The sequence below is a fragment of the Odontesthes bonariensis genome, chromosome 7 (genome assembly GCF_027942865.1).
Source record: "Odontesthes bonariensis isolate fOdoBon6 chromosome 7, fOdoBon6.hap1, whole genome shotgun sequence".
NCBI lineage: Eukaryota > Metazoa > Chordata > Actinopteri > Atheriniformes > Atherinopsidae > Odontesthes > Odontesthes bonariensis.
This window is the reverse complement of record NC_134512.1, coordinates 28,511,464-28,525,227: the sequence shown is the minus strand read 5'-3', so window position 1 is coordinate 28,525,227 and position 13,764 is coordinate 28,511,464. Positions and strand designations below refer to the sequence as shown.

Below are 13,764 nucleotides of genomic sequence, written 5' to 3'. Positions count from 1 at the left end.
GCCGTTCTGCGGGTCATGTGACATTTCCCAGCCAATGGGAAACACTTCCATTGAGACTCAATCACAGCGGCGGACCTTTGGATCACCTTTGGATGCTGATTGCAGGTGTGTTGGGAGGTGACGTTTGGCCATCGAGTCATTTAATATTTCTGCACAGGCTGAAGATTGAAACCGTGGCTGAAGTGACGGATTTCCCCATTCATGCTTGTTGTTGTTAAAATATATTCGAGAACATGCTTGATCTGGAGAAGGAGTGGAGCATCTCGTTGGCAGGATGCGGTTTCATGGGAATTTATTATGTCGGTGTTGTCAGCTGCATCCTCGAACGGTTCCCTCGCTTCATTCAAGACGCATCTAAGTTCTATGGCGCTTCTGCAGGAGCTCTGATGGCCGCTGTTCTTACTTTGGGAATCCCCCTCGGTGAGCTGTTTGTCTACTTTTGGCTGACAAGCCTCTTTTCAAAAATATTTACTTCATATCCACATCGGGCCTCACCAATCAAACCGTAAGACAAATCAGTAACAATATTGAAGATTTAATTTTAACCCCTTGAGGTCATTATATTATCCAGCTCAGATTTATGGAAAAAAAAAAAAAACTTTTTCTTTGCTTGAGAGCAAATATTTGGGTGAGTGGCTACCAACCCAACTGCTTGAGACATTTATATTTATAATATACTGTTACAGACCCATTTTCCTCATCTATATCTTCATCAAACTCCACATCGGCTGCATTCGCTGTACCTGAAAAATGGCAAATTAAAACTTATTTTTTATTGCTTTTTGATTTCTTATATGCATTGATGTACTTCACTCTACTTAAGAAAGGAATGAGTTAAAAATGTCCGACCGATACGTGGCACAATTTTGTATGTCGTGACCAAGAAATCCAACTTCTTGTTGGTGTTTTGTTGCTGAAGATTCAAGTTCCAACTTCTGATTTGTCATTGAATGCACTATCAGTTGTTCAACAGCAGTTCTGCCATTATAAAAACAAACTAGTAACAGTCTGTGAAACACTACTTATATAAGCAACAGTTCTTAACATTAGCCACTAAAAAATCTAAAGAAAACACAGAGTAATGTGTCGAGAGTAAAGCCCGAGGTTTATGGAGCCTATATATGATGGAGGAATTAAAATAGGGATTTATACCTGCTGTGTGTGGCTGAACTGCAAACAAGGGAAATGTTAGTATAGCATATATATCAGTTTGATGTGTGGTAGTTTGAGCTCTCTGGCTCTTTGATGTATGCTCTATTATATGGTTATAATCGGTGTTGTACATTATTAAGTGTAAAGCATGTCCAAATATACCTTTGCATAGTTGCACTGTATTACCTATCTCAGATAAGACACACCTCACAGAAGAGAGGGTTTTGCAATGCATTCAAGTAGGTCGGTCCACCCCAAAAAACCCGCTGCTACAAACAAAGGTGCGGAGCTGTGAGGACAAAGTTGAGAGGACAAAAGAGGTCTCTGTGGTATGTTGACCAAATAATGTCACAGACATTTCATTTAGACTGCAAGAAATTGGGGCATCTTGTGAAGAAATGGCATGTGTCTCTTTTAGTCTTTAAATTTCATGGACACACTTGGAAGCTGCTGAAACATTCACCTGCGCAGCTGTCACCTGCTTTGGGTATCTCACTTTGTGAATATGAGCATACCTCGCTGTGTAGTGAATTTAGCTTAGGAAAGTTAGTTGTTTACTGTGTTTGGTAGCAAAACCCAAACATAGTCATCACTACATTTAACTATTTTCACAGAGTTAAACAAAATGAAATGCTAACTTGGACTTGAATCATTTGAATTTCAAAAGTGTGTGCTCCGTTCTCAGTATCAGTAATTGTGGTTCAATAGTTTCACCATGAAAAGTATCTGAATACTCTACTCTGTCCTCTGTGCAGATAAATGCTGTGCTAATTTGATGTACATGGCCAAAGAGGCCAGGAAGCACAGACTCGGCCCCCTACATCCAGCTTGCAACCTGCTACAGTTAGTACAGGAATCTATGCTGGAGATGCTTCCAGAGGACGCTCATATTCGAGCCTCTGGGAAGCTCTGCGTGTCCATGACCAAAGTGTCTGATGGGAAGAACATACTGGTCTCACAGTTTGACAGCAGAGAAGAGCTCATTCAGGTAAACAGCTTGGGAGATACGCTGGCACTTTGGATAGATTGAGCTCATCAGAAGCCAGGAGACATATAGTCATCATTGTCTTTCACAATTCTTTAGATTCTCAAAAGCTGACTTGAGAGATTTTGTACTTTGAGGAAATGGAGGAGAAAAAATTCTTGAGAAAGTGATCTCTACCAGAAGAGGAGAAATTCTACTGGTTAATGGGGCAGGAGTTAAATGCTAATTAATAAAGAAGTGCTTTTTGTTTTTGTTTGTGCTGCTTATATCTGTCTTTTGCAGGCCCTCCTATGCAGCTGTTTTGTCCCCCTCTACTGTGGTGTTATTCCACCTACTTACCGTGGAGTGGTGAGTGAACCAGCAAATATGAAATTCAAGTAATGGAGGTTTAGGAAATGTACAGAATCATGAATGAGGTTTTTACTAGCCACATCATCTTGGTTTCTGTCAGAGTTCAACAGAAAGCAGTTACCAGATTTCTCAAAACTGTGATATGGTTCTCTTTAGGTTTGTTCAATCAGAATCTAACATTTGTCATGATGATATGCTGCAATTGCCCCAAGTTTTGCTAGTGATCAACACCTTCCCTTTCTATTCAGCGCTATGTGGATGGTGCTGTTAGTGACAACCTGCCTCGCTGTCACCTGGGAAACACAATCACAGTGTCTCCGTATGCCGGTGAGAGTGACATCTGTCCACGAGCGAGCACACTCACCTTCCATGAGGTGCGCTTCAACAATGTCAGCATCCAAGTCAACTCGGAGAACTTGTACAGAGTGACCAGCACTTTCTTCCCCCCAGATCCAGAGGTGAGATTTAGGTGGCTCCTGTTTTTGATAGCAGGTCACAGCAGTATGATGTCAGAGAAAATATAAATGTTTTAACAAGCAATTAGGACTATACCAATGTTTTTTTTTCTTTCAAGTTATTCAGTATATAAAGCACACGTTATGTCCTTTTTTTTTCTTTTAGTTTGTTCTCTGCATCCTCACTGGATTGCAAGCAGGTTTGAGTCATGTAACTTTTGTTTTTGATCATCTGAACATAGACATGTGCGAGTTTGGCTGATATGTGAAACAAAGACCTTAAAGTTGCAGTGTGCAACAAGAGAGATCTATGACAGAAATAAAGGTCTAAAAGGCGCCCCACTAGTGGCAACCTGCTGCAGTAGTTGTGTGCAGTTTCTCTGTATCTTAAGATTTTCCCATATTCTTGGGATTTTTTTCTGTTTGTTCTTTTTAAACATTTTTCTCCACTGGTTTGGTTGTTGTGCAGCCTGAATAATTTCTGATGATTAATTCTGACAATGGCAACAAGAAAGTTGTTTGCATGTGGTAGCAGCTGATTGGGCTTTTCAACGCCCAAACAATGCCTGAAATAAGATTCCAGCTGAAGAGATGATGCCTAGGATGCAGAGCAGGAACAAAGTGGAGAGAAAGGAAGAGGAAGTTTGATACCATTTCTTCCCTTAATTATCATGGGAAATGTGAGACCACAGGCAATACAATTGACAAGATTGGAGCCCGAACAAAGGGCGTAGTGGGCATATCAGTAAGGCAATATCATTTGTTTCACTGAGACATGGCTGCAGCAATGACTAACACCTCACTAGTAGGCTATATAGCCAGACAGACTGTAGACAGAGAGATAACAGTAAAAGAGGAAAGCTTGCAAAGTCAAAAGTCAAAGTCAAATTTATCTGTATAGCACATTTCATGTACAAAACAATTCAAAGTGCTTTACATAAAATAAAATTGCTTACATTGCAGCAGGGAGTGTAAGAAGCATTAAAAATACATAAAATATAAAGAGAAACAAATAAAATCATTTAAATGAATTTAAAAACAAGCAACAGTCTAGATAAGTTCAAAGATACCACGCAGATTTCATGCATAGACACATGAGAAAAGAAATGTTTTTAACCTGGCTTTAAAAATGTCTACATTTGGTGAAAGTTTAATCTCCACTGGCAGTTTGTTCCACTTGTTGGCAGCATAACAGCTAAATGCTGCTTCTCCATGTTTAGTCTGGACTCTGGACTGGACCAGCTGGCCTGAGTCCTTGGATCTAAGCGCTCTGCTCGGTTTATATTCTCTGAACATATCACAGATGTATATTGGGCCTAAACCATTCTGGGATTTGTAAACCATTAAAATCTATTCCGTGACTGACTGGAAGCCAGTGTAAAGATTTTAAAACTGGTGTGATGTGTTCAGATCTCTTAGTCCGGGTTAAAACTCTAGCAGCAGCGTTCTGGATGAGCTGCAGATGTTTAATGCTCTTTTTGGGAAGTCCAGTTAAAAGAGCGTTACAGTAATCGAGTCTACTGGAGATGAATGCATGGATGAGTTTCTCCTGGTCTGTCACGCCCGAAAAGGGGCTGTACACACAAAAAGAACCCAAAAGCAGATAGGGACTGAGTGGGAAGGAGGATAGGCTGGTGTGTGTCCAAAGAGAGTTGAATCCGGTTCAGGTGCTCACTGGGGAGAAACAGAGTGTCAACAAAAGGCGGTTCAGGGGTTCCGTGGAAATCCAACTTAAAATGTAGTGGCTTACAGAGGGATCCAGACGGAGTGCACTGAGGGACGGGGTAGTCCAAGGCTGTGGTGTGACTGATCAGGAAAAGTTGTGTGGCAGGCAGGCGTAAAGGTAGGCGGCAGCAGCAAGCGAGTCACTGGGGAGACTGGAAGTCCACAAAAACAAGAGCAACAACCTCAAGAAGAAAAAACACAACGGCAGGTTAGTTATTGAGAGCTACACTCAGCGTACCAATAACTCAAAGTGGGCCTTGATTACCACAGGTAACTGTGAGACAATCTGGCAGAGACTGGAACTCCTGCTGCTCCTTAAAAAGCCAGCCAGTAATGGAGGCAGATGGACAACAGGTGTGCAGACAGGAACATGCCAGACTCCGCCTGGACTTCCTGGATGCCTGCTCGCCCCGCCTAGAACTCAGAACACACCACAACCTAGTGACTCATGACATGGTCTTTTTGGGAGAGAAAACTTTTAATTCTGTTGATGTTTCTGAGATGGTAAAAAGCTGCCTTGGTGACAGCTTTGATGTGGCTGCTGAAAGTCAGATCTGAGTCTATCAACACTCCGAGGTTACGAACTTGGTCAGCGATTGTAAGGTCCCGAGTCTCAAGATATTTACCAACGCTGACCCTCTTCTCTTTGCTACCAAACAGAATGATATCAGTTTTGTCTTCATTTAATTGTATGAAATTCTCTCTCACCCCGGTGTTTAATTCCTCCAGACACTGACACAGTACATCTGCTGGGTTGCAGTCATCTGGTGACAGAGACACATAAAGTTGTGTATCGTCTGCATAACTGTGATAATTGATGTTAAAATTCTGCAATATCTGACCCAAAGGGAGCATATACAAGTTAAACAGAAGAGGTCCAAGAACTGACCCCTGGGGAACTCCACAAGTCATGGCCACTCGCTCAGATTCATAGCTGCCAATTGTAATAAAATAACTCCGGCCTTCTAAGTAGGACCTGAACCAGTTAAGGACCGCTCCAGAAAGTCCAACCCAGTTTTCCAGCTTGTGCAACAGGATTCTGTGATCTACAGTATCAAACGCAGCGCTGAGGTCCAACAGAACCAGGACTGAAACATTACCAGAATCAGTATTCAACCTGATGTCGTTTAACACTTTGACCAGAGCTGTTTCAGTGCTGTGATGACGTCTGAAGCCTGATTGAAAGTTATCAAGACTTCCACTTTCATTCAGAAAGTCGTTGAGCTGGTTAAATACAACTTTCTCAATAATCTTGGATATAAAAAAGACATTAGAGACAGGTCTGTAGTTGTTCATCATAGAGGCGTCTTGAGTTCTCTTCTTTAGGAGTGGCTTAATGGCAGCTGTTAGTGACTTGGAAAAAATGCCTGATGCCAGTGAGCTGTTAACTATTCGTAGGAGATCACTTTCTACTGAGGTAAAAACAGTTCTGTCAGAACCACTCTCGTCAAAACAAGACGAGAAACAGAGATGAATTTCAGAAGCTTATTCTGAATGCATACAATTTGTGTTTGGCGGTATGGCTCTGTTAGGAGGAAGTTCCCGACTTTTCCATGAGCTCCATGGAAGCCAGACAGGGAAAAGCAGCATCCTCAGGTGGAGTGCCTTCCATTTGCTGTAAAGGCAACAAACCACCTAGAACAGAGCAAGCAACAATGAACAACAGTATGACATTGTTGGCAATGAAAAATCGGTGGAGCAGGGGAGGTGGTGGGTGCAAGCAGAAAGCAAAAAAAAGCAGTGACAGCAAACCAAGTTTAAATGAAGTGCCCCAAGTGCCAGCATCCAATTGCGAGAAGGAGCTGATTATTACCCATTGAGCGCAGCTGGTTGTGGAGCCATAGGGGTTGGGTCGGCGTCAGCCAATAGGCAAGGGCGCGTTGACTACGTGGTCTGCCAGAACTAACGCGATGCTCCATTTTTTAAAAAGTCGGATGGTATTATGTCCAGAGTGCAAGTTTTTAATTTCAGATGCCGAACTGTTTCCTCTAAGATTTTTAAATCAACAATATTAAATTGTCACATAACGTCACAGTTATTTCTAAGTTTTAGACACAGATAAGTTTTCTTGTTTGTCTGTGTTGCGTGAATGTTTTGTCTAATTGTTTTGATTTTTGGCTAAAAAAGTTGGCAAATTCGTTGCATTTCTCTGTAGAGGGGAGGTCTGGGTTTGACTGTCTAGGAGGATTTGTGAGTTTTTCAACCATAGCAAACAGAGTTCGAGAATTGTTGACACTCTTATTAATCATTTCAGATAAATGCAGCCATCTGGCCTTGCACAGCTCATTGTTATAACTACGCAGGCTTTGTTTGTGCAGCTCATAGTGAATCTGAAGCTTTGTTTTCCGCCACTTACGTTCAGTTTTCCTGCATTCTCTTTTCAGGTTTTTGACTGTAGTGGTGTTTCTCCATGGAGTTTTCTGTTTGCTCAAGGTGCTGTTGATTCTTATCGGTGCAACAGCTTCCATTACATTCAAAATTTTAAAGTTGTAATGATCCAGCAGTCCTTCAACTGACTCTGCGCTAATTGTTGGCAACATAGCTATGGCCTCCCTAAACTGAGCACTTGTTTTCTCATTGATGTACCTCTTCTTAACTGAGAAGCTGGTTGTTTGAACATTCTGAGTGATCAATAAATCAAATAAAATACAAAAATGGTCAGACAAGGCCAAATAAATAACCACAACAGAAGAAATATCAACACTTTTAGAAATGACCAGGTCCAGAATGTGACCTTGAAGGTGGGTTGGTTCTGTTAAATGTTGCCACAAACCAAACATGTCCAGCACAGAAGAAAATTCTTTGGCATTACCATCCGTCATATTATCTATGTGAATGTTAAAATCCCCGGTCAAAATAAAATGGTTAAAATCAGTTGAAATAACAGACAATAATTCAGAAAATTCATCAATAAAACTTACACAGTATCCTGGAGATCTGTAAATGATTAAGAACAGGATTTTAGGAACACCCTTTAAAATAAAACTAAGATATTCAAAAGAAGTGAAATCGCCAAATGATATCTCTTTACACTGGAATGTATCTTTAAATAAGGCAGCCCCCCCCAAACCTTTCCATTTATCCATAAAACTAAAATTTGGGAGTACTGTTTCATTAAGAACAGTAGCACTTGTGCGCTCTGTTAACCATGTTTCTGTCAGAAAAAGAAAATCTAAACTGTGTGAAATTATGAAGTCATTAACTAACAGTGACTTATTGGACAGAGACCTAATATTAAGTAAAGCTAGCTTTGTGGAGTCTACACTGGTCTCTGTTGTATTCTGAGTTGTACATGGTACCGTTAACAGATTAGATAGATTCACCCAGCAAGTTGACTGTTTTCGATTCCTTCTTTTATTATCTAATACAGGAATTCTAGGACTACTATAGCAGGGACCCTGAACGCATCATGGCATGTTATCTTTGTTTTTAACTCTGGATGTTCTGCTGCTCCTTGAACACCCTGCACATCCCCTTGAGACATCCTTTGGAGACCTTGGGTGATGTGGAGTAAAGAGTCTGGTGAGGGGAAAGGGCTGGGGGTTGTTTGCCTCGCTGCTGTGTCCTTCACTTCTTCACTAATTTGTACAATCATGTTTGGGTTTGCCGTCCCAACAGCATAACGTAAGTGTGCACCAAGTAATCTGCATCCAGTTCGATTTGGATGCAAGCCATCAGGTCTGAAACGGTCCTTACAGTTCCAAAAGATATTAAAGTTATCAATGAACTTAATCCCATGGGCGATGCATGCATTTGACAACCATGTGTTTAGGCCAAGAAGTCTGCTGAAAAGTTAAATTCCTTTACCCACAGTAGGAATGGGGCCTGAAATGGAGACCCGGTGTTCTCCATAGTGACACAGTCTCTCCAACAGCAGAGAAAAGTCTTTCTTCAGGATCTCAGAGCCAGTCTTCCTTCTCAAAATATCAAAAGACCCTTTTTGGACAATGATCCTCATGCCATCTGGATGAGTAGACAGAATGGTCGGCAAAATATCTATCACTTCCCTGACTGATGTATCAGAAAAATTTATATTTTCCGTCTTTGCCATTCTGACATGCTGTGTTATAGAGTCCCCGATTAGAATGGTGTCTATTGCTTTTTGTGTGGAGGTGTCGATCGCTTCTGTAGTCCTCACCTTGGTTGTGGGATTTGGGCTTCTCCTGATGATCTGGTTTGCCTCTGGCTGAGGTTTGGGGCCATTTCTCTTGTTTTTTTATTAATTTTTGCATTACATTCATCATCACACATTCTATTTGGAATCAACAGATCGTATCTATTATGCAATGGGAATTCAGGTGGCGGGGCGAGTGCTGGAGGTTTAGGTTTCGTCCTGGGTTTGCCTCTGCGACAGACAATATGAAACCAGGTCCTGGCTGGGGTTGGTGACTTTGGTTTGGCACCAACACTGTTCCAGTAGGAGATGTCAGTCGGACCGTCCGGTTTGGGAGCTTCACCAGATATTCCAGTGTCATTTGGACACATCCAGGGAAGTGTATCAGCCAGGTCTGCAGTGTGAAATTCCACATCAGCTGTGATCCCGTGTAGAAAGATCTGAGTTAGTCCTTTGGCACATGAAGACTCCACAGCCTGCACAGGAGCTATAATAGAGTCAATAAATTCCTCGTTCTTACAAATGTCTTGCAGCGTTTCAGTCCTCTCCTCGAGCTGTGTTATCCTCACAGAGAGTAGCCCACACTCTGTGCAGCTCACTGATACTGCAGGGTTAGGAGACATTGTTCTGTCCGATTCAGACCTAGTTAACAACAGATAGCATAATCCTGGACATGTACTGAGAAGGAGCATCTCTGTAAACTGGATTTCTAATTGTTGGTTTAAGTTTCTGTCCATGTTGTCTACCAATAGATTTCAGCTGTTACCTGCTGATGCTGAGTGTGACATCAACGGCTAAATTATTGCCAAGCTACAAAAACAACACCCCTATCTATTCATGGCGATCTCTGAAGATCTCAACCACACCTCTCTCTGTTACACTTCAAATTTGTCATCTGATTCTCATTTTCATTTTATTAACACATCTATAACAATAATTTATACTACACAGCAACGTAGTTTCTCTTTCACGATTAGTTAAGTATTATCGAGTTGAATTTATTGAGCCGAATCAAATAAAATTGAATTGCATTGAATGCAACTGAATTAAAAGAAAATGAAGAAGACTACTGTTCAGAGGGCAGCAAAGAAGAAGATACTGAAGGAATCGGTGGTTGTGAATGCAGTTTTGGAAGAAGTTTGAAGGTACACATTTAAGAAATAGAGGATTGTGCTTATTAGATCATGCAGGAACAGGCATGGTGCATGAATTAATTTCTTGAAAGAAGCAAAAATATAAAGAGGCAAAGCAAGTTTGAGATAGGTGAAGGCAGATGTTATTATTTGAATAATGATAAAGGCCTCGGAGTGACGTGCTTGTTTCTCCTTGAGAGATAGTTTAGTCAACACTTATAGATGTGATTTGTTCCGGCTGGAACTCAGGACGCAGATTATTTTTCTTCAATAAACAATCTTTATTGAAGGGCACAGGATCAAATATCCAAGACAGAGAAAACAATACAGGCTATAGAATTATCTCAGAAACCCTTATTCCAAAAATGGAAGAAGCATAGCTATAAAAACGACCAAAATGATAATCGCTCCACTAAAAGGAGGAAAACACAAAAGACTGCAAAACGTTCTAAGAAACTGAAAATCACTCCTGCTACGGAGGCAAGCAGATTAGGTCAAAATAACAGAAAAACACTCCTGAAAACTGGAGGTACTAGATTATGAAAAGTTTAAGTAAACAAAGAATCGCTCCACTCGGAGTGAACAAAAAGCTATGAAACCATTAACTAGATTTAACCAAACTCAAAATCTCTCTCTAGGAGGAATCGGAAAAATCCAAATGACAACTGTGAACAAGGCTGTGACTGTGGTAAGGCTAGAGTGAACGCACGCAGACAAGAACCAATACGACACGCAACAAAGGGAGACGCAGACTCTTATACACAGGGTGACAGGGAACAGGTGGAAACATTCAGCAGACAATCAGACCGAAACACACGAGGAAGAGCAAGTGACCTGAAACGAGAGGAGAGTTACTTTTTCAAAATAAAACAGGAATGACAAGACAAGACATGGAGACAGGATAAAAAAAACACTTGACCTCACCGTGGTGTGACTATCTGCTATATTGTAATCATGCATAAAGAAAAGAGACACCATATTGGATGTTCCATCATTATGGTAGATAATATAGGTCTGTTTTTGTGCATCTGGCATTGGAGGTATTAAATGTATCAAAGGTATGATGAAACGAGAAGATAACCAATTCACTTTGATACAAAATGTAGTACCTAATGCAAGAAAACTAAGTAAGAGGCAACGGTCTTCTGTGTTAGAAACCTAAGCACACATTTAACAACACAAATAAGTAGTAAAAACGAAAAAGGTGAACTACTCTAAAGAGGCCAGCAATGAGCAATGAGTCCTGGTCTGTATCCCTTTAAAACCTTTGGAAAGAGTGGAAATGAGCTGTTACAATAATAACTCCTGCAAACTTAAGAGAGCTTGAACGTGTACCAGTGGTTAGAAAAAATGTTGCTGGCTTATATTTCTGTGCTTACAGTCCAGTGGTGCCCATCATTCTCACAAGTTTTTGTTCTTTTTTTTTTCTTTCCAAAGGAGATGAAAATCTGTATCCAAACTTTGTTGTTGAAGTTGTGTTTGAACCAGCGTCTGGCTATGAGTTGACAAGGATAAACAGAATATAAAATGCTGTATCTATCTAGATGCCACTGGACAGCCAGTGATATTGTATAGACTGAATAACCAGAGCTTGCATACTCATCAAGCACTCTTGGACCACACAGGCAATGGCTGAAATCTGCCAGAATGGCTACATGGATGCTCTTCGCTTCCTGCAAGAAAACAGTAAGGATGATTTGTCACGTCTGTAAAAATCGTCTGCCAATGGAAAGTTAAGAAGAAAAGTATTTAAAAAGCATCTAATAGCCTTGAAACATTTCTATAAGAGCTCCACTATCAAATGTTGTGGGTGGGTGCTTAATTGCGTAATTCCTTATCATTTATATTTTTAATTGCTCACTACAGATCTGATCAGCAGTGATTGCCCCTTGAGGAGATTGGAGAGTGATGCAACCAAAGGTGTTTGTTGTGAGCAGGTCAAAGAGCCCTGTGAAGCTGTAAATTCAAATGGGAACACAGAGCGGTGTGACCAGAAGAAGCCTCAGACAGATCACTGTTGGTTGGATCCAAAGCTCATAGAAGACCTTCCAGTTAACATTCAAAGGGGTAAGAACAGTCACTGATGTGCTTGTGATCAGCAGATAAATCCTGTACTACTCTACAGCCCAGTCTGTATTATCAGTGGAAATCACATAAAGAACTATGTTTTTAATTGTACTTGTGTCAGTCTTGTGTCAGGCCTGTAGAGAGACACACACTACTGGTGGTCTGTTGACCCGCATGACAGACTACTTGCCAAAGAAAGTGACTTCTTATCTGCCCTTTGAATCAGCCCGGTCTCTTGCTCAGAGGTAACATCCTGAATTAACTGCTATGCAATATCCACCACATCAAATCAAATCTTTATCTTCATGCCAAAAACAAGATGAAAGGCTACCAAACTGGAAAAACATGGGGCACAATTTCTTTTTCTTGTACTATAAAATAAACATAAAAAGAACTTCCATTCTCAACACCTATGCACTGGTTAACTAGAATCTACTACATCGTAAGAGGAAGATTCAATGGATTCTAAATAGATTTGTAGATTTGATTTAGATTCAAGTTTAGAGTCCTTTTTCTGTTCATGCTGTTGTGCAAAAATCTGACTCTGATTTCTCCTTCCAGAGTAAAGGAATGGATCCCAGATGTACCGAGAGACATTAACTGGCTCTTTAGCATGGTTAGAGACAAACAAGTTTTGGAAGGCATGGTGGAGGACAGGAGCAGGTAGGCAACACAAAGAGCATATCCTCTCTCCAGCTTTATAAATGATCAGTCTGTGTCTCGGCCTCACTTCAGACATGATATGCTATCTCAAAGTACAGATAAGGCGAACAACTTTTGGAAGTGTCTTCCCCTAAAGTGAAGCCTGAAAACTTTGACCGTCTCATAGCTCTACAGTGTAAATTAATAATCTTGATTACATATATTAGTACAGCAGCATGCAGCACAAATGGTTTACGGAAAACCTTCCAGTAGTTCTTAAGATATGTCACTCTGGACCAAAGTATCGCATGTGCATAAAGCCAAACTGTGGTATGATCAAAAATGATAAATATTATCAAACGTTCTGTTTTTCCAGTCGACCACCTTTGCGTAGATGCACAAGCCTGCCGTCAGAACTGAACCTGTGGAAGGCAACAGAAGATGGAAAAAAAACTTTCCCAGTGAGCCCAGAAGATACCCGGAACACTCACGGGGCATCAGACCACATGGGCCTGACTCCACAGCTTGCAGCCAGCGTCAGCACCAACTCTGGGTTTGATGAAGCCACCATGAAGTCAACTCCAAGCACAATTAGTGGCTGGGGTTTGGGCAGAGCAATGGGGTGGCTCCGAAGTTTTGGATCCAACCGAATTTCAGACCCAAAGTAAACGGACGAGTCGGTGACTTCTGCTGCATCAAGTTATTCACTGTAAAACAGCCCTCAAGTGGAAATATTGATTAATAATGAATTCATGAATATAAAAATCTTACATGTTTTGTGTTGTTACCATCAAAGTCAATATCAGTAGAACCGAGCCAACAATCCAGAATCTGCAGAACACTGTAGCTTCTTTCTGCTCATTGTCTTGATTTTGTGCTTTGATAAACCCTCTCTATACTAACTTCAACACCAAACCGGAGACAAGGAGGAGGGAGGATAAAGGATGGAACTAACAAAAATTACATCATAAAAACTAAAGAGATGATAATGACTTTGAGTTTTAAAGATTTAAAAAAAGCAAGCAGTGTAGTGAAAAATGGAGAGATCAGTTATGAAGTAATCTGACTAATGTGCAATTTGATATATGAAATTAAGAAAACCCTGTCACATCATTTCCCTGTGTTGACTTCATCATTTGA

At 40.8% G+C, this 13,764-nt stretch overlaps 1 protein-coding gene across 1 annotated transcript; it reads left to right on the top strand.

Annotated features, from left to right (window-relative positions):
* Window positions 1-233: 233 nt before the first annotated feature.
* LOC142384892 (patatin-like phospholipase domain-containing protein 2) lies at window positions 234-13,292 on the top strand. Its single transcript, XM_075471198.1, has 9 exons — window positions 234-420; window positions 1,908-2,140; window positions 2,420-2,485; window positions 2,737-2,946; window positions 11,541-11,601; window positions 11,782-11,982; window positions 12,104-12,227; window positions 12,544-12,645; window positions 13,001-13,292. Exons 1-9 carry the CDS (start codon window positions 234-236, stop codon window positions 13,290-13,292), a joined length of 1,476 nt encoding a protein of 491 aa, XP_075327313.1.
* The last annotated feature ends 472 nt before the right edge of the window (window positions 13,293-13,764 follow it).

Coding starts and splice junctions, on each gene's coding strand:
- LOC142384892 (XM_075471198.1), top strand. CDS start 234: ATGCTTGATCTGGAGAAGGAGTGGAGCATCTCGTTGGCAGGATGCGGT. Junction 2,141..2,419: donor GCAGAGAAGAGCTCATTCAG/GTAAACAGCTTG, acceptor TGTCTTTTGCAG/GCCCTCCTATGCAGCTGTTT. Junction 12,646..13,000: donor ATGGTGGAGGACAGGAGCAG/GTAGGCAACACA, acceptor CTGTTTTTCCAG/TCGACCACCTTTGCGTAGAT.